Source organism: Schistocerca nitens, chromosome 8 (assembly GCF_023898315.1).
Source record: "Schistocerca nitens isolate TAMUIC-IGC-003100 chromosome 8, iqSchNite1.1, whole genome shotgun sequence".
NCBI classification, from domain to species: domain Eukaryota; kingdom Metazoa; phylum Arthropoda; class Insecta; order Orthoptera; family Acrididae; genus Schistocerca; species Schistocerca nitens.
In genome coordinates, this window is record NC_064621.1 from 553,152,727 (window position 1) to 553,174,460 (window position 21,734).

General features: G+C 39.8%; 1 protein-coding gene across 1 annotated transcript in view; it reads right to left on the bottom strand.

The window, feature by feature from the left end:
* Positions 1 to 21,225, bottom strand: part of LOC126198421 (mediator of RNA polymerase II transcription subunit 7) — a 45,227-nt gene extending 24,002 nt beyond the window's left edge. Inside the window, exons 1-2 of the mRNA XM_049934723.1 lie at positions 21,092 to 21,225; positions 20,449 to 20,650 (exon numbers count right to left, since the gene is read on the bottom strand). Of these exons, the coding sequence (XP_049790680.1) occupies positions 20,449 to 20,637 (189 nt within the window). The 5' untranslated portion in view covers positions 20,638 to 20,650; positions 21,092 to 21,225. The remainder of the gene's footprint in view (positions 1 to 20,448; positions 20,651 to 21,091) is intronic.
* Positions 21,226 to 21,734: the final 509 nt, after the last annotated feature.

A 21,734-nucleotide genomic window follows, 5' to 3' on the forward strand; every position in this document is an offset into this window, starting at 1 on the left:
TTGTCTGTATCCTAGATATTTATAGGCATCTGTTTTATCCATCACTTCTATGCAGTCACTGTGGTTACCCAATATGTAATCTTCTTGTTTAGTGTGTTTTCCCTTGACTATGCTGTTTTTCTTACATTTGTCTGTTCCGAAAGGCATATTTATATCAATGCTGAATACTTCTGTTATCTTTAGTAATTGGTTGAGTTGTTGATTTGTTGCTGCCAGAAGTTTTAGATCATCCATGTATAGCAAATGTGTGATTTTGTGTTGGTATGTTCCAGTAATATTATATCCATAATTTGTATTATTTAGCATATTGGATAGTGTGTTCAGAGCAAGGCAGAACCAGAAAGGACTTAATGAGCCTCCTTGGTATATTCCACGCTTCATCTGTATTGGCTGTGATGTGATATTATTTGAATTTGTTTGGATATTACGTGTGGTTTTCCAATTTTTCATTACTGTGTTTAGGAACTGTATCAATTTAGGATCTACTTTGTATATTTCCAATATTTGTAGTAACCATGAATGGGGTACACTATCAAAAGCTTTTTGGTAGTCAATGTATGCGTAGTGTAGCGACCTTTGTTTAGTTTTAGCTTGATATGTCACCTCTGCATCTATTATCAGTTGCTCTTTACATCCTCGTGCTCCTTTCCAGCAGCCTTTCTGTTCTTCATTTATAATTTTGTTCTGTGTTGTATGTGTCATTAATTTTTGTGTGATGACTGAAGTTAATATTTTGTATATTGTTGATAGGCATGTTATGTGGTGATATTTTGCTGGGTTTGCTGTGTCTGCTTGATTTTAGGTTTCAGATAAGTTATTCCTTGTGTAAGTGTGTCAGGGATTATATATGGGTCTGCAATATAACTGTTAAATAATTTAGTTAGATGTGAATGTGTTGAGGTGAACTTCTTTAGCCAGAAATTTGCTATTTTATCTTTTGCAGGGTCTTTCCAATTGTGCGTAGAATTAATTGCTCGGGTGACTTCATGTTGCAAAATTATCACTTCAGGCATTTGTGGCATCATCTTGTATGTGTCTGTTTCTGCTTGTATCCACCGTGCATGTCTGTTATGTTGTACCGGGTTTGACCATATGTTGCTCCAGAAGTGTTCCATGTCTGTCATGTTTGGTGGATTGTCTATTTTAATGTGTGTGTTATCTATTGTCTGGTAAAATTTCTTTTGGTTTGTGTTGAATGTTTGGTTTTGTTTCCCTCTATTTTCAGTTTTTTTTTGTATCTTCTAAGTCGTTTGACCAATGCTTGTAATTTCTGCTTCTTTTCACCTAATTGTTCTATGGCTTCTTGTTGTGAGATTTTACCTAACCTTTTTTGTTTTTTGTCTGATATTTCATTTCTTATAAATTTGTTAGCTGTCCAATTTCTTTTCTCAGTTTTTCTATTCTGATCTGTAACCTGTGTTGCCATGCTGGTTTTGTGGGTTTCTTCTGTGTGTTGGTTGGTTCTGATCTCTGCCTAGTGTGTATATTTAGTGTAGTGAGTGCTCCTATATAAACCAGTAGTTGTCACTCTTCCATAGTTGTATTTTCATTTATTTTGTTGTGAATGATTGTGTTGATAGTTGTTATTGTTGTATCGACTTATTATTATTATTTCTTTCCTTTCTCAGACGTCATGTCTGGTTAAAAATGGAAAGTGACGTGGACCTTGATCAAGCGTGACTTCCTTTTAACTGTGCGGTATAAGTTACATTGCATTTAGGAACTTTCGGGTAAATGAACATGTATCAATAATTACAGAAGAGGATACTACAGCCGTAATTTTTCCCGAGGGCATGCAGCTTTACTGTATGGTTAAATGATGATGGTGTCCTCTTGGGTAAAATATTCCCGAGGTAAAATAGTCCCCCATTCAGATCTCCAGGCAGGGACTACTCAGGAGGACGCTGTTATCAGGAGAAAGAAAACTGGCGTTCTGTGGATCGGAGTGTGGAATGTCAGATCCCTTAATCGAGCAGGTAGGTTAGAAAATTTAAAAAGGGAAATGGATTCAGAAGGATGTAGGTTGCAGTAGGTACTGGGAGATGAAGAAGCTTGCACAGGATAGAGTAGCATGGAGAGCTGCATCAAACCAGTCTCAGAACTGAAGACCACAACAACAAATATATACGTTTGGATGTAGCTGCATTGTGTTGATGTACTGGTGGATATTGTGTGGTATGACTCCTGTAGCTGATAGTATAATTGGTACAATGTCAACTTTATCCTGATGCCACATGTCCTTGACTTCCTTATTATTATTATCATTATTATTAAATCTAAATATGTGAGTTAGCTAAGTCCTACTCACCATCTTTTACACATTACAATAACAGAAATTATTCTACGTAATAGGAGGAGTTGCCAAGAACAAAATTTTTCAGTTTGTTTTCAAGTTTTATTTTGCTATCTGTCGAACATTTTATGTCACTGGGTCAGTTACCGAAACATTTACTGCAGCGTTGTGCACTTCTTTTTGTGGAGCAATGAATGTAATTTTTTCTTCTGTGATTGTTATTATGCACATCATTGTACCTACTGAGCTGCAGTGGATAATTTACAACAAGCTTCTTTTGTGTGTGTAATTTCCTGCCACCGCTTTGTGAGTAGATTTTTTTATCTGTCCATTTACATTATATAACAACACAAACAATCAATTATTGGCAAAATTTAATTGGTGTGTGCATGTTTTGGGGTCTTATGGGCACCCAGCGGTGAGGTTATCAGTGCCCTGAGATCTATTAAAACAAACGACTGTGGATAAGAACTTAAAATTGTCGTACACGCGTGCACTCAAAATGACCACACAATCTCTCTATCACACAGGCACTGTCACATACACTAAAACCAATGAGGAGGGAAGATAGTTAATCAAGAAAGTAAAGCAGAGGGAAAACAAAACACAGAAGAGCTACAAGAACAACACAGGGAAATGTGACTGGCTCGCCACTTACAAAAAACTTGGGTGAGCCAGCCACCCTGTTGGCACATTAAAATCATCTCCCCAAAATCTTGTTAAAAACGTGGGACAAATCACAAAACTATAAAATGCAAACCATATTCATTTGATCATTACATAAAATAAACTGCAGGTCCACCAGCAAATCCACTGCAGTCCGCTGGTCAACAAATAAAATGCAGCCCAATAAGATGTGGCACGTCATAGGGCTGTGGCTGATGCGAAGACGAGTAAAAAGGATCTTGTTCCATTGACGTGGCTGGGAGGAAGTACGCCACGTCCGAGTTGTGGGCTTGACGACACTGAGCTTGTTGGTCAGCTGCAGCCACTCGTCTTCCCGTCGACACAGGACTTTATACTTCAACAGCGAGGCGAGAGTATGCACGGGGATAGCACACCGAAAGACATGACAGTCACAATCTTGGATAGATAAAAAATCTACACACAAAGCGGTGGCACACACATAAAAGGCAGTTATAAATGGCAATCTTTCAGATCCAGTAGTTCCTTCTTCAGGCAGAAGGGTTGAAGGGGAAGAAAGAGGTGTGAAGGAAAAGGACTGGAGAGGTCTAGGAAAAGGGGTAGATTTCCGGAAAGCCACCCAGAACCACAGGTCAGGGGAGGCTTACCATACAGGATGGGAAGGAAAGACTGATTGTGGGGACTGCATCGGACGAGATTTGAAAACCTGAGAGCTTAAAGGTGGAAGACAGGGTAATAAGCAGACAGAGAGTGAAAAGCTAAGTGCATTGTACCTAAGAGAGGTGGGGTGCAGTGAAAAATAGACAGGAAAGACAATGAAAGATGTAGAAAACAAATGGAGAGAAGCAAAGTGTAGTTACAGTGAAGAAACTAATGTAAGGCAGTACCAATCTTGGTACTGCTGATCTCTCTACAAAACAGCTTCGGAGCACAACATTGGTGACTCATTATTATCCTGGTCTGGAATGTGTTAATCAGCCACTTCGACAGGGCCATGACTTCCTAAAACCATGCCCTGAAATGAGATCCATTCTAGCTGAAATTTTGCACACCACACCTAGAATAGCTTTCCATCGCCCTCCCAATCTCCATGTGTGCATATTACCCTGTCTTCCACCTTTAAGCACTCAGGTTTTCAAATCTCGTCCGATGCAATCCCCAACAATCAGTCTTTCCTTCTCGTCCTGTACGGTAAGTCTCCCCTGACCTGCGGTTGTGGATGACTTTTCTGCAATCTACCACTTTTCCTAGACCTCTCCAGTCCTTTCCCTTCACCCCTTTTCCTTCCCCTTCAGGCCGCCATTTACATTATATTGTCAATAACTGATTATTTTCATCGTTATATACGCTTCACGAAGAAATAGGTGTACTGTGAAGCAGTAGTCAGAATGCCCAACTCATTAACAGATGTCTACAAGATGACTGTGGATGGGCACCACATATTATTCTCACAGCATGTTTTTGAGCAACAGATACTTTCTTAAATATGAGTTGCCCCCAGAACATTATTCCATATGACATTATTGAATGAAAATATGTCAACCTAATGATCTGTCTCTGCCAAAGATTTGCAATGATTCAAAGTGCAAATGTGGCTGAACTAAGTTGTTTTAGGAGTTCCAAAATGTGCTTCTTCCCAGTCATGTGGCACCCCTAGATGTGGAGAACTAAAGATGTTGTCTTTTTAAAATAGAGGGTGACACCATATTCAGAAAACCAATCAATGATACTTTTAAGAATGTTGTTTACCATTTCTTCTGTTGCTGTCTGTATGCTTAGATTGATTACAATACTAGTATTATCGACTAGAAGAATTAATTGTGCTAGTTGTATATTAGATGGAAGATTATTTCCGTGTATGAGGAACACTAGCAGACCTGAGACGGAGCCTCGGGGACCCCCATACACGATTTATCCCAAGTCAGACTTACATCTCCGGACTACATTGGTTGGATTACCAAATACAACTTTCTGCATTCTTTTGGCTAGATATGACCTTATCCATTGGTTGGATATACCATTAATGCTATAAAACTTCAGCTTATCTTGGAAAATACTATGATTCATGCAGCCAAATGCCTTAGATAGGTCACAGCAAATACCAAACCAGCACTATTTTGTTATTTAATGCCTGCAAAATTTGATGAGTGAACATGTAAATGGCATTCTCAGTAGAGCAACTCTTCTGTAACACAAACTGTGATTTGCTGAGGATATTATTGTTGCTCAGGTGAGATACTATTCTAGAATACATCATCTTCTCAAAAATTTTGGAAAATGCCAGAAGTTAAACTGCTCGATAGCTACTGACATCTATCACCTTTCTTAAAGACAACAGCATACTTCAGTCTCTCTGCAAAAATGCCACGAGTCAGTGACCCACTACATATTTCAGATACGACAGGGCTTTTTATATGGGAACAAATCTTTAGTACTCTACTGAAAGCACCACCAAAACCAGATGAGCTTTTATTTTTGATAGAGTATATATCTATTTCAGGAGAAGTTGGCAATACATTCAGATGACTGAATTTTATGTGGCTTGTTTTTTCAACATACTGCTGTGATTTTTCTCTTGAACTATTTGTCCCTATACTTTCTACTACATTTACACAATTATTATTAAATATATTTGTAACCTGGAACACATCATTTATAACCTTCCACTTAGTTCAACAGTGGTATTATCCTGTTCTGTGGCTGTTGTTCTGTCATTTGTTTCACTACCCTACGGTGACCAGACATCCCACATTTTACAGGATAGTCACACGTTTAGCTTAAGTGTCCCGTTGTCCCAACAAAATATGTATCAGATGTATATTGTCCCAGCTTTCATTAAATTATGAAATAGCTTGATTTTAAGTAACGTGCAGCATAACCAAATGACGAGTAAATGTGGTCATACCCAAAGAATAAAGGAAATACAATCTTGGATTAAACCAAACTGAACTACGTCTATCATTTTCAGTTTCCTTAAGTCTCAAGACAACAGCTGCAAGAATTTGTAGCTCACTACTGTGTTTGTGCTAGCTGTAACTTGCCCTAATGCTACTGCAGAATGTGTGTTCTCAATAACAAATGGTTTATGAATTGAGGAAAAGAGGAGGTTTAGTGTCGAAGCCATTATGAAAATGATTATAACTAAGACTTATTTTCAGGACACTTCTCGGTTTGATTTTTATAAAATTCTATTTGAAAACATCAAACTCCTGAATGACATACATTCTTCTGCAAAATATAACAAAAAAGATTTTTCAGAAACTTCCAGGCCAATTGAGAGTAAATAATGTAAAGGTATTTTGATCAATAGGCAACTGAAACCACACTGCTAGCCCTGCTTGTCACTATTGATGCCACCTCCCTTTATACTAACATTCCTAAATCCCATGGCCTTACTGCTACTGAACACTACCTTTCCCAATGCCCGATGGATTCCAAACCAACAACCACTTTCTTAGTTGCGATGATCAACTATATCCTCACCCACAGCTACTTCTCCTTTGAAGGCATTACCTGCAAACAAATTCGGGATACGGCTATGGGAATCCACATGGCACCATCCTATGCCAACCTATTCATGGGCCATCTACAAGAATCCTTCCTAAAAACCCAGGATCCAAAACCCCTCACCTGGTTCAGACTCAATGATGACATTTTGCTATCTGGATTGAGGGTAAGGACACCCTATCCACAATCCACCCATTGCACCAGTACCCCAACAGCTTCTCCCCCATTTGCTTCACCTGGTCCTACTCAACCCAACAAGCCACCTTCCTAGATGTTGATATCCACCTCAAAGATCGCTACATCAGTACCTCTGTCCATATCGAACCTACTAATCACCAGCAATACCTCCACTTCGACAGCTGCCACCCGTTCCATACCAAGAAGTCCCTTCCATACAGCGCAGCCATCTTTGGTCGTCACATCTGCAGAGACAAGTGGTCCCTCTTGAAATATACTGAAGGTCTCACTGAAGCCTTCAAAGACCATAATTATCCTCCCAACGTTGTACAAAAACAAATCTCCCGTGCCTTATGTTTCCAGTCTCCCACCACCTCCCAAAGTTCCGCTGTCCAGCCACAAAAGAGCATTCCCCTCATAACTCAGTACCAACCACGACTGGAGCAACCGAATTATATTCTCCACCAGGGTTTGAACTACCTTTCATCATGCTTTGAAATGAGATATGTCCTGCCCACTATCATTCCCACACAACATACCCATCCACCTTACACAAACTCTGCTTCCAATGCCTTACCTCATGGCTCATACCCCCAAATAGACCTAGATGTAAGATGAGTCCCATACATCCTTCCACCACCACTTACTCCAGTCCAATCACAGACATTGCCTATCCCATCAAAGGCAGGGCTACCTGTGAAAGCGGTCATGTGATCTACAAGCTAAGCTGCAACCACTGTGCTTTATTCTATGTGGGCATGGCAACCAACAAGCTGTCTGTCCACGTGAATGGCCACCAACAAACTGTAGCCAAGAAACAAGTGGACCACCTTGTTGCTGAACATGCTGCCACACATGACATCCTTCATTTCAATGACTGCTTCACAGCCTGTGCCATATGGATCCTTCCCATACAACACTAGCTTTTCTGAATTGCGCAGGTGGTAACTCTCTCTGCAATACATCCTACGTTCCCTTAACACTTGCAAGCTAACATCCCAAAGATGTCCGGGCTCACATGCGGTTCCTCTTCGTCGAAATGTCTTGGCTCAAACTTGTCTAGGGGTTGAACCGCACTTCGCGTTACGTGCCCTAAATTAGACACTTGTGACCCTTTGGTTAAATTGTCTGGCTGATGGCACGTATGCGAAACTGTATCTTTAATATAACATATAACAACAGCAATAATAACATCAGGAACTAAATTAACGACTCATAAATGATGTAGCCCACACACTTGCGATTTGGTTAGGATAACGTTTATTCAGAAAGCAAACTAATAGCGAAAGAGGTCATATTTAGAATTACTATTACACCCGAGCGCATATCCATTTGACACAATTCGATCATTCACAATCTCATCGCAAATTACAAGTCCAATACTCCACCTCGTTAACTACGGGAAAAGTTGAGAGTTCACACCAGGCGCTCACCGCTCAGAGACTAAGTCCTGCGATACCGCATAACGCGAAATTTGCTAAGTCCTTTCACTCCCTAGCTACCTAAAGACATACCATCCGCTTTCGCGTCTCCACCGGCACTGTTCCTCTTTGTTGTCTAGACCAGAACTGTCCGCCTTTGCGCCTGCACCAACACTGTCTACTTTGGTGTCTCCAGCCGCGTCCCCTGCGTACCAAACATCATCGCTTGACTGACTAGGGCAGTTCCCTTTCCTGAAGGCATCCATCTGATTGGCTACAGCTTATTCTACATTACTTTACATTATAACATATTTAAATAATCAAAGCCTGGCCACTTTCACGTGCTAAATAAAGTAATAATAATATCCATTACATAATAAACTTTAAATTCCTTTACATAAAAGCAATACGATTTCCTTCTTAACTTTGAATGTCATAGCCAGTAGCCTTGCACCAATGTGCTTTCTGATAAATAAATAGAGAACAAAAGTAACTATTATGCACTAAACATTACAACAAATATTCCATTACCTAACGATTCAATAAGGTGTCATGCTGTCATCATTCAGTGTGTTTTGTGTGGAGGAAATGATGATCTGAAGCTTAACGGAAAATACCGATAATTTAAATTTACTACATCTTTTAAACAAATAAAGTTACAGAGTTGATATTTACAACATTTGTCATTTTAATGATGCGCTTCTATAAGAAATGTTGATCATTAAGATCGACCAAACCATTCAGATTTTAGCATTCAGGTCTTTGTTACAAAACTTGTTAATTTCACTTTAACAGTAAATCTTAAACTATTATAGATATGAACAATATTCAAGATTTACCGGGAACACCACGAAAATTTATGAAGGATGGTAGATTAAAATTACTGTGGCTTCATTCCCTGAATTACTGAAGAATTAAATAGTTTTCATAAATGTTTCCCTTTATGGCCAATCTTAGGTCCGCCATATTTAACACTGCTACGTCTCCTTGGTCACAAACAGCTTCTACAGGGTTTCCCTATGATGTAGGTTCTAGTCTGCCTCATGCGTACACTAGAACTCTAAGGCCTCGTTCAGCACAATAGATGTCTGTGCATTTCCCCATCTTATGGCGTATCTGCGCTCCTTGTGGCACAAGGTCCTGGATGACAGGCTTCATTACACAATTCCTGAGGGCTGACTCTTTAGGCCATATACAGGGCTATTACAAATGATTGAAGCAATTTCATAAATTCACTGTAGCTCCATTCATTGACATATGGTCACGACACACTACAGATACGTAGAAAAACTCATAAAGTTTTGTTCGGCTGAAGCCGCACTTCAGGTTTCTGCTGCCAGAGCGCTCGAGAGCGCACTGAGACAAAATGGCGACAGGAGCCGAGAAAGCGTATGTCGTGCTTGAAATGCACTCACATCAGTCAGTCATAACAGTGCAACGACACATCAGGACGAAGTTCAACAAAGATCCACCAACTACTAACTCCATTCGGCAATGGTATGCGCAGTTTAAAGCTTCTGGATGCCTCTGTAAGGGGAAATCAACGGGTCGGCCTGCAGTGAGCGAAGAAACGGTTGAACGCATGGGGGCAAGTTTCACGCGTAGCCCGCGGAAGTCGACGAATAAAGCAAGCAGGGAGCTAAACGTACCACAGCCGACGGTTCGGAAAATCTTACGGAAAAGGCTAAAGCAGAAGCCTTACCATTTACAATTGCTACAAGCCCTGACACCCGATGACAAAGTCAAACGCTTTGAATTTTTGGAGCGGTTGCAACAGCTCATGGAAGAGGATGTGTTCAGTGCGAAACTTGTTTTCAGTGATGAAGCAACATTTTTTCTTAATGGTGATGGTGCTCCACCGCACTTCCATCATGATGTTCGGCATTTCTTAAACAGGAGATTGGAAAACCGATGGATCGGTCGTGGTGGAGATCATGATCAGCAATTCATGTCATGGCCTCCACGCTCTCCCGACTTAACCACATGCGATTTCTTTCTGTGGGGTTATGTGAAAGATTCAGTGTTTAAACCTCCTCTACCAAGAAACATGCCAGAACTGCGAGCTCGCATCAACGATGCTTTCGAACTCATTGATGGGGACATGCTGCGCCAAGTGTGGGAGGAACTTGATTATCGGCTTGATGTCTGCCGAATCACTAAAGGGGCACATATCGAACATTTGTGAATGCCTAAAAAAACTTTTTGAGTTTTTGTATGTGTGTGCAAAGCATTGTGAAAATATCTCAAATAATAAAGTTATTGTAGAGCTGTGAAATCGCTTCAATCATTTGTAATAACCCTGTACTTAAATGAGAGTGAAATGCTTGTTAACTCACACCTTGCTGGCCTCAACCTTCATTAGTCATTGTCCTCACCCATCCAGCCCCTTACCTGTTCCCATTCCAGCACTACACAGCCATCATTCGACCATCACACTCAGTCTTTTTATTTCTCTCCTTTTCTGTTACTTCCCCCTCCCCCCTTCTGCCATGCCCTCCGCCTAACCTGCAGCATGTCACTGTCCGCCACCCCCACTATGCTATCCCTCCCCCTCCCCGCCCCAACTGACTCCTCACCCCCACCCAGTCACCACCCCATGATGCACTGGTGCTGCTGCTCGCAGTGTGGTTTCAGTTGCCTGAGACTGCGGTCGTGTGTGTATGTGTGTGTGTGTGTGTGTGTGTGTGTGTGTGTGTGTGCTTACTGGTCGAAAGCTTTATTTATTTGTGACATTCTTTTTGTTGTGCTTATCTGCAAATATATGGTGAATAGCAACTTTCCTTTTGATAATAAAGGTATTTTGATGGTTTTTTTTTGTATAAATTTCAAGAAATTGGTATGATGATCTATATAGTTGTAGCATAAATCAAGTAGTTTAACACAAATCTTAACAAAACTTTCCACAAAATGTCAGCTCATTTCAACTTGTAATTTGGGTCCCATATTTAGATTCTGGAAATCTGGTCTCCCTAAACAATACTCCATATAGTCTTAAGTTTGTTGTCGAAATTACTTAGTTCTGAAATTATGTGCATGTACACTGATTTTGTAATAACTTTTTTTAGTAATTTTGAGTAATTTTTGTAGTGTGCAACTACTGCAGGATCTCTCTATTTGTTCTTGCCAGCAGACACAGTTCCCTTTTACTTTCACAAAATACTTCAATCTTTCTAGTGATACAAGGTTTTTTTACACAGCTGTTTAATGCCCTTTCTGATTATCTAATGCGGAACACTATTTTCAAGTAGTGATATGAATTTAGATTACATTTGATGTTAGAATGTGACTCATAATAAATTTCATCCCAGGTCATCTCTTGTAAAGCATTCTTTAAAAAAAAAAGTCTGTCTTGGAGTCATTAATTATTCTAATTGATTTCCATTGAGGAGTAACAATATTGTAAGGCACTATGTTATTTATTTTAACTAATTGTGCATCATTATCAGACAGAGCATTTGTTAATGAGTAAGCTCCACCAAAGAAAAAATTATCAATTAGGGTGACAATAAAGATTTTATTCTATTCTATTCCTACTGGCTCTATCCACACTTGTTGTAAAGTTAATTTCTGAGATCAAATTGTAGGGTACAATTTAGGTTTCCAGATCATTTTTCCAATCAGAATCCTTTCGAAAAGGTACACTGAAATCACCACAGACTATTAACTGGTTGCTGTTGACTGATAGATAACATAGTAGGGAATTCAGATTCCTAAAAACAGTTCAAAATTTCCCATTGGAGATTTGCATACAGTTACAATTAAAAGTGAACTGGTTTTCGGTTTTAATTTACAAGCATGCATTTCTATATGCTGATCACTAAAAGTTTCAATGTTTCGAAATTTGTATTCTGTTTTATAAATGCAACAACTCCTCCTTTTCCCATACTAGTTCTGCATGAGTAAGATACTAGAGTGTAATCTTTTCTATGTAACTTATCTAATCCTCTGGTTTTTGTTGCTCAGATAGGCACAGGATGTCTGCAATAATAGCAGGGTCATTCCACGTCAAGGGGACCAGGGGTCCCCACTCAACCATCTCCAAATTTTACGAAATTTGGTGCAGAAGTTCTATATGATCTTTGGTGGCTACAGACGAAATCTCAGTTCAGTATCTTCAGTGGTTGAATTCTTAGGGGGTTTTAAAGAGAGGCTACTCACCTCCGCGTCATGTACGAAGGTGCAAATGTGCCAACTTCGCTAGGCTTTTTTAAAAGTTCTAGCAAATATTTGGTCATTTGCTTTATTATATACAAACAACTTTTCACGCTAAATCGCACCGTGGTGAAAATTAGGGATTTAGCCATACCTAAATATAGACACAAGCCACTACAGTGGGTAAAAAATTCATAGCGCTATTCTGAGAGCCATGGTTTGACCAACCACTGCTACTTTTCATATAAACCAATCACGCCAGAACTTCAGATGGCTATTCCTACCTCTGATGTCAATATACCAATCAAATTTAATTAGCACTGGATGCCCAGGTCAAAATATATGCATCTGCAAAGTTGGCCAAACTTTTCTAATTGCAATTTTAGGGTATTTTTGAGGAGCTAGATCTCAACTGTGCCTTCTTCAATCCTCTTTTTCTTGCTACAGCTGGAAAAAAACATGCTTTAAGCTGCCAAAGAAATATTATTTAATTTCTGGATCTTTCAGTTTCACGAGTAAGAATACGTTTCAAAAGTTATTATTTTAGCACTTGGAGAAGACTGAAAAGTCAAATATTTTGCTCATTAAGTCCAATAATTAATTATTTTTTTCGAGTGTACAACACAGTTTCAAACATTAATTTAACACATGGCATAAAAACAAGTGAAATAAAAAACACAGCAAATTTGTAGAACAAAAATACTAAAGTGTCAGTTCCATTTTTAGTTAAGCAGTTCTACAATTTTGTCAATGACCAACTGTGGATAACTATCATCCTGGTGATGATATGTTGATCAGGAATCTAGCAGGTATCTTTAGCAGTCGGCCAGTGGAAGGAATGAGCATGACCGTGTGGGTGCATAAAGCTGATGAGGATGTCTTGTTGTTCATGTGAAACCTCACGTTTCCAACCCACCAAAAATCGCCATACATACAAGTAACATACTGTCCTGGTTGTAAACTTGGAATTGAGACTCCTGGAATTTCTTCATCTGTTTCGAAGGCATTAACTGTGAATGCTGTAGCATCATTAGAAACTCTGCTTATTCTGAGTTGATTACAATTAATAGATTTTCTCTTGTTCCAGATACTGTATGTACCATGGTAAACCTTGTTTCTTAATCTGGGTGTATTTTTTCCATTTCTTCTTTTGATACATTAAAAATCTTTACCCCTGGAATACTATCATCACAGAATTTGAATAAATCATATGGAGTCAATATTTTATGAATATAATAGAGGGAAAGATTCCACAAGGGAAAAATATATCTAAAAACAAAGATGATGTGAATTACCAAAAGAAAGCGCTGGCAGGTCGATAGACACACAAACAAACACAAACATACACACAAAATTCAAGCTTTCCCAACCAACGGTTGCTTCGTCAGGGAAGAGGGAAGGAGAGGGAAAGACGAAAGGATGTGGGTTTTAAGGCAGAGGGTAAGGAGTCATTCCAATCCCGGGAGCGGAAAGACTCACCTTAGGGGGAAAAAAGGACGGGTATACACTCGCACACACACACATATCCATCCACATATATACAGACACAAGCAGACAAGGCCTTTGAATATGTCTGCTTGTATATATATATATATATATATATATATATATATATATATATATATATAAAAAGAAAGATGATGAGACTTACCAAACAAAAGCGCTGGCAGGTCGATAGACACACAAACAAACACAAATATACACACAAAATTCAAGCTTTCGCAACAAACTGTTGCCTCATCAGGAAAGAGGGAAGGAGAGGGAAAGACGAAAGGATGTGGGTTTTAAGGGAGAGGGTAAGGAGTCATTCCAATCCCGGGAGCGGAAAGACTTACCTTAGGGGGAAAAAAGGACAGGTATACACTCGCACACACACACATATCCATCCACACATACAGACACAAGCAGACATATTTCATATTTTTATATATATATATATATATATATATATATATATATATATATATATATATATATATATATATATATATATATATATATATATATATATATATATAAAAAGAAAGATGATGAGACTTACCAAACAAAAGCGCTGGCAGGTCGATAGACACACAAACAAACACAAATATACACACAAAATTCAAGCTTTCGCAACAAACTGTTGCCTCATCAGGAAAGAGGGAAGGAGAGGGAAAGACGAAAGGATGTGGGTTTTAAGGGAGAGGGTAAGGAGTCATTCCAATCCCGGGAGCGGAAAGACTTACCTTAGGGGGAAAAAAGGACAGGTATACACTCGCACACACACACATATCCATCCACACATACAGGCACAAGCAGACATATTTAAACTGTTGCCTCATCAGGAAAGAGGGAAGGAGGCATTTGTTTGTGTGTCTATCGACCTGCCAGCGCTTTTGTTTGGTAAGTCTCATCATCTTTCTTTTTAGATATATTTTTTCCACGTGGAATGTTTCCCTCTGTTATATTCATATCATTAATTTGAACCCAACAATGACGTCTGTTATTGTCACTGTTACATTTCGAAGTCTTTTCTGTCGTCTTATTTCCTCCTTCTGTTAGGTCTTTAAATATGTCTGCTTGTGCCTGTATGTGTGGATGGATATGTGTGTGTGTGCGAGTGTATACCTGTCCTTTTTTCCCCCTAAGGTAAGTCTTTCCGCTCCCGGGATTGGAATGACTCCTTACCCTCTCCCTTAAAACCCACATCCTTTCGTCTTTCCCTCTCCTTCCCTCTTTCCTGATGAGGCAACAGTTTGTTGCGAAAGCTTGAATTTTGTGTGTATATTTGTGTTTGTTTGTGTGTCTATCGACCTGCCAGCGCTTTTGTTTGGTAAGTCTCATCATCTTTCTTTTTAGATATATTTTTTCCACGTGGAATGTTTCCCTCTGTTTATATATATATATATATATATATATATATATATATATATATATATCTCTGTGTGTGTGTGTGTGTGTGTGTGTGTGTGTGTGTGTGTGTGTGTGTGTGTGTGTGCGCGAGTGTATACCCGTCCTTTTTTCCCCCTAAGGTGAGTCTTTCCACTCCCAGGATTGGAATGACTCCTTACCCTCTCCCTTAAAACCCACATCCTTTCGTCTTTCCCTCTCCTTCCCTCTTTCCTGATGAAGCAACCGTTGGTTGCGAAAGCTTCAATTTTGTGTGTATGTTTGTGTGTCTATCGACCTGCCAGCACTTTCTTTTGGGGAGTCAATATTTTGTTATCTAAGGCCCTCTGAAGACTAGTCCAGGCTGTACGTCCTTTTTCTGTTCCCCCAGTGTCGTCACAAGGCAATTTACCGTGGCTTGTTTCAAAAAAATTCCATTTGGCAGTGATTCCAAAATCCTTTTTGTGCAGGCATAAATTGATGGAATTTTTGAAATTCTTATATTGAGCAGCTGAATCATCACTAAAGTAATAAATGTTCTTAATATTTTCAGTCGTTGTCTTTAAATATTTTATCAACTTTATTTGAAGGAAATGGAAAGCAAAGGTATTACGAGAGAACAGTCGCTGACCATACAAATGCTAATATTCTGACATTCTTTGCCATCGAAATAGACATCAGAGGGATGAAATGTGGCCTGACTATTCTTCCAATGGAATCCTTGCACGGTATCCAGAACAACAAATGAATAACTCTCAGCAAAATCTATCAATATAATTAATTCATTTTCTGCAAGATTTCTTTTTAGCTGCTTAAGATATAAACTTTGGTGTTCTGACACAAAGTGATGGCTTCTTAAACTGGTAATTTTCAAAATTAATGCCTCCATGAAATCTTCAAAAGTTCTCTGGCAAGTCTCCAATGTGTCTCCGCCAGCACGGACCCACTGCTTGTATTCCATTGTTTCTTCAGGTTCATAGTCTTTAAAAGAGTCTTCAAGAAAAGCCTCTAGTCGCATTTTTCCTGGACATTCCTCACAATATTGGAGCATACATTTTTTTAAATTCCAAACTGCGTACAGTTTTTTCATTACATCCTTGTAGTCATCTTGAACGGATGTTGCTGAAGCCAACATTAATTTGACATTTTGATGAACTGAACATACACATACTGAATGTGATCCATGGATATGACCGATAAATTGAACAGTTTTCGGCTGTGGGGAATGATGGGTGACACTGCTACGTCACTCATCAAATTTTTGCAGCTCTTTGGACTACTGGCCGAGCTGGTGAAGTGCTCTGTATGTGGTGAGTATATGAAGTTAACAAAAGTTCCGGCGTCTTGGACCAGGGACAGCTATATGTGGAGGTGCCAGCATGACAAAGTTTGGCGCTCCATTCGCTGGGGTACCTGGTTTCAGAAGTCTAGGTTGGGCATGCGTGAAATTGTGTTGATGAGTTACCATTTTTGTTATCAGTCCTCACACAGTTTTTGCGCGCATGAGGTGGGTGTGAGTGAGCGAACGGTCCTTGATTGGTATTCTTTTTGTCGGGAGGTCTGTTCAGAATTCCCTAAATACAGGGGTAAGTTGGGTGGGTCTGGAGTAAAGGTTGAGATTGATGAGTCACAGTTTGGTAGGTAGAAGTATGGGAGGGATAAGCCTGTGGTTGGTTTATGGGTGTGGAGGGGCTGTGGTATCGGGGTCTGATTCTTCTGAGAGTGTGTTTAGGGTTGTGGAAAATCGTAAAAAGAGGGAGTTAGCGGGGTTGAGTCAAGATTATGTAGAACAGGGGAGTACGGTAGTTTCTGATGGGTTTGTGTCTTATAGTGGGTTGGGTCGGGAGGGTTACAATCATTTAGTTGTTAACCACAACTTAGAGTTCAAAAAGTATGAGAGTGGGGCCTGTACAAATACTATAGAGGGATTTTGGGGGGGCTGTTAAATCTGTAATAGGGGAGGGGAAGAGGCGTTCTTCCAACCTTCAGGCTCATTTATATGAGTACTGTTGGCTGAAGAGCGTACTGTATTTTTAGGGTTTTCGTAAGGGCTGCTAGTAAGATGTACAGGCCCAGGGTTGTGAGTTAGTGAGATTTGGGGAGGGGGGGGGGTGATTGGCTCTGGGGGGGGGGGGTAGGTTTGGGGATGAAGGTGGGTGGGGGATGGTTGTGGCTTTTTGTTTTTGTTGTGGAGGATTCACTCTGTTGTACTTTTTTTTTAGTTGTAGGCTGTGTATGGTTTTTTTTTCTTTTTTGTTTTTGGTTAGTGTTTGTTTCTTTGGTTTTGATTTTTTGAGGGAGGAGGGGTGTGGAGGGAGGGGGTTGTGAAGTTTGTTTGTAGTTTATTCTGTTTGTGTTTGTGTGTGGGGGGGTGTGGGGTGGGGCGGGGGCTGTGTGTGATTATGGTGTCCGATCTAGTAGGCAGCGCCAAAGCTTTCATGTGGTGAGTTTTTGTTTATTTTTCTTCATGTTTTTATCTCGTTAGATGATATGTGGATCATGCATCGGAGGGGGGAGGGGGGGGTGCTGGTAATGGTGAGTTGGTTTTGTGTGGTGTTGTTGACCCTGTGAGGTTAAGGGAAGTGTTCGATTCCCGATTTGGTGTTTTCTTGTAGTTTTTGAGGTAGTGATGATTGTGGAAGGGGTTGTAGGTTTTGGGGTTTACGAACTTGTATCGGTAGTTTCCGTTGACCTATATACGTCAAGGGAAGAGTTCGATTCCATTGGATATTGTTTCTAGATGATTTTGCGAATGTTGTGGTTAGTTCACTTTACTGGTTTTGTCATTTGGTTTAATGGCGAATGTTTATTGTGAGTTTGTCCCCACCCAAAACCCCCCAATTTCCCCCACTTTTCCCATTAGTTTCATTATATTATAGGAGGAATACGTGTTTGACGGTTTTTCGATCTATTTTCATGTTTGTTGTCATGTTTACGTAATGACGTCATAGTCGCGATATGGGAGTAGTTGTGAATGGTCGTTTCCGCCATATTGGTGACATCGTTGGTCAAAGCAAACAGATGGAATCGGACGTTTCCGTTAGCCTGAAGTTCAGGCATAATTGGCTAAAACCATGGCTCTCAGCATAGCAAGACGAATTTTTTTAGCCACTTTAGAGGTCCACTGGACCTGATGGGATACCAATTCGATTCTACACAGAGTACGCGAAAGAACTTGCCCCCCTTCTAACAGCCGTGTACCGCAAGTCTCTAGAGGAACGGAGGGTTCCAAATGATTGGAAAGGAGCACAGGTAGTCCCAGTCTTCAAGAAGGGTCGTTGAGCAGATGCGCAAAACTATAGACCTATATCTCTGACGTCGATCTGTTGTAGAATTTTAGAACATGTTTTTTGTTCGAGTATCATGTCGTTTTTGGAAACACAGAATCTACTATGTAGGAATCAACATGGATTCCAAAACAGTGATCGTGTGAGACCCAACTCACTTTATTTGTTCATGAGACCCAGAAAATATTAGATACAGGCTCCCAGGTAGATGCTATTTTTCTTGACTTCCGGAAGGTGTTCGATACAGTTCCGCACTGTCGCCTGATAAACAAAGTAAGAGCCTACGGAATATCAGACCAGCTGTGTGGCTGGATTGAATATATATAAATGACCTAGTAGATAGTGTCGGAAGTTCCATGTGGCTTTTCGCAGATGATGCTGTAGTATACAGAGAAGTTGCAGCGAAATGCAGGAAGATCTGCCTCGGATAGGCACTTGGTGCAGGGAGTGGCAACTGACCCTTAACATAGACAAATGTAATGTATTGCGAATACATAGAAAGAATGATCCTTTATTGTATGATTATATGATAGCGGAACAAACACTGGTAGCAGTTACTTCTGTAAAATATCTGGGAGTATGCGTGCGGAACGATTTGAAGTGGAATGATCATATAAAATTAATTGTTGGTAAGGTGGGTACCAGGTTGAGATTCATTGGGAGAGTGCTTAGAAAATGTAGTCCATCAACAAAGGAGGTGGCTTACAAAACACTCGTTCGACCTATACTTGAGTATTGCTCATCAGTGTGGGATCCGTACCAGATCGGGTTGATGGAGGAGATAGAGAAGATCCAAAGAAGAGCGGCGCGTTTCGTCACAGGGTTATTTGGTAACCGTGATAGCGTTACGGAGATGTTTAATAAACTCAAGTGGCAGACTCTGCAAGAGAGGCGCTTTGCATCGCGGTGTAGCTTGCTCGCCATGTTTCGAGAGGGTGCGTTTCTGGATGAGGTATCGAATATATTGCTTCCCCCTACTTACACCTCCCGAGGAGATCACGAATGTAAAATTAGAGAGATTAGAGCGTGCACGGAGGCTTTCAGACAGTCGATCTTCCCGCGAACCATACGCGACTGGAACAGGAAAGTTAGGTAATGACAGTGGCATGTAAAGTGCCCGCCACACACCGTTGGGTGGCTTGCGGAGTATAAATGTAGATGTAGATGCTTCTAGCTAAATTTGTTGTTGTTGTGGTGGTCTTCAGTCCTGAGACTGGTTTGATGCAGCATTCCATGCTACTCTATCCTGTGCAAGCTTCTTCATCTCCCAGTATTTACTGCAACCTACATCCTTCTGAATCTGCTTAATGTATTCATCTCTTGGTCTCCCTCTATGATATTTACCCTCCGCGCTGTCCTCCAATACTAAACTGGCGATCCCTTGATGCCTCAGAACATGTCCTACCAACCAATCCCTTCTTCTAGTCAAGTTGTGCCACAGACTCCTCTTCTCCCCAATTCTATTCAATACCTCCTCATTAGTTACATGATCTACCCATCTAATCTTTAGCATTTTTCTGTAGCACCACTTTTCGAAAGCTTCTATTCTCTTCTTGTCCAAATTATTTATTGTCCATGTTTCATTTCCATACATGGCTACACTCCATACAAATACTTTCAGAAATGACTTCCTGTCACTTAAATCTATACTCGATGTTAACAAATTTCTCTTCTTCAGAAACGCTTTCCTTGCCATTGCTAAATTTATGTATGGCTAAATCCCTAATTTTTGCCATGGTGTGATTCAGCATAAAAAGTTTTCTATGTATACCAAAGCAAATGACAGAATGATTGCTAGAACTTTTAAAAAAACCTAGCAAAGTTGGCCCATTTGCACCTTCATACATGATATGGAGGTGAGTAGCCTCTCTTTAAAATCCCCTACGAATTCAACCACTGAAGATACTTGTCTGAAACGTGGTATATAACCATCAAAGACCATGTAGATAGAACCTTCACACCAAATTTAATTAGATTTATAGATGGTCGAGTGGGGCCATTTTTTAATATTGGTCCCTTTGACTTGGAATGACCCAGCATTCACCATTTTTTTAAATTTATTTTTTAAGGAACTTTTCATGAATTTGTGGTACATTACCTGACTTTCCAATGGCCGGATAATGACGTCTTCTGCAGTGAATGGGTTACCAAACATGGAATAATTGTCATGTATTGGTGGTGGTGGTCTTGGGGCACGTCCTCTTCGAATGTTTTCATCTGTGTATTGGCTGATGTACTGGACCGGTGGTAATGGCAGTGAACTAACCTGGGCCGTTTCCGATGCCATGGTAGGTTATTTACTGCAAAACAATACATGTATTCGATGAATATGGATAGCTTAAGAGACAGAAAGTTATGGTATATAAAGAATCATCGATACACTGATGTTAACCTATCCGTCAGACACCTAACTGCTCTCCCCCTGGGTCGACAATTTATTACATTTGAATGAATGTCTTCTGTGAGACTGTTCTCCCAAGATATATATAATTTTAACTATCTGCTGCGGTATTACGAAACGTGATTTTCTGTATGCAAATACTAAGTGTGAGTTTTCACTTGCTTCTATGCGGAGCAGGTATCAGTATCACGAGGTCTACGCTGAATGTTGTTCATTCGTACAATTATAATTTCACAATAAATCATTAGTAACTTCGTGTTAAGCGGCACTACTATTACACACCACGAGTACAAAAGTTTATATATTTATAAAAGTGATAACAGAAATCGCAAGAACTGACCTTTTCTCGTGAGCTGACTCTAAACGAAAAGCCATGCATTTTCGTTGCAGTGTTTACTATAATAAAACAATTGACAGATTCAAAACATGCTTCCGCACGTAAACTGAAGACAACAATTGTTTTGAAGACTGCTTTAGTCGACTGTGAACTTGGATAATAATTATGAACTTGTGCCATTTCCATTTCACGAAGGGTTTGACATGTTTTTCAAACTGTTTAAATAAAATAAAATAAAAATTCTTGAATCGATGGTGCTTAGCATGCTAATGACTTGTATAGGTCGTACATTCGGGTTACGTTGTACGTATATTTCCGACTTCCTCGTACGAAGTTGAATGAAAATATTGTAGTCGTATGCTGAATGGAAGTTTGAATGAGAAATCTGGAAAAGCAAACTTTTGCTGGAGTAATTTAATGATGTAGAATTTCGTGAAATCTAGTACAGCTGGGTTTCCTGTATAAGAAAAAGTGATGTAAGTTAAATGACAATCAAACCAGTTGATATGCGGTTGAAATGTCAAAACACGTTGTCCCATATTTTGACATCTATATGTCCATATGATTTGATGTTCCTTCTCAGTGTGTATGATAAACCCCAAAAGAATTATTGCATAGTGAAAAATTACGCAAAAGCAATAGAACT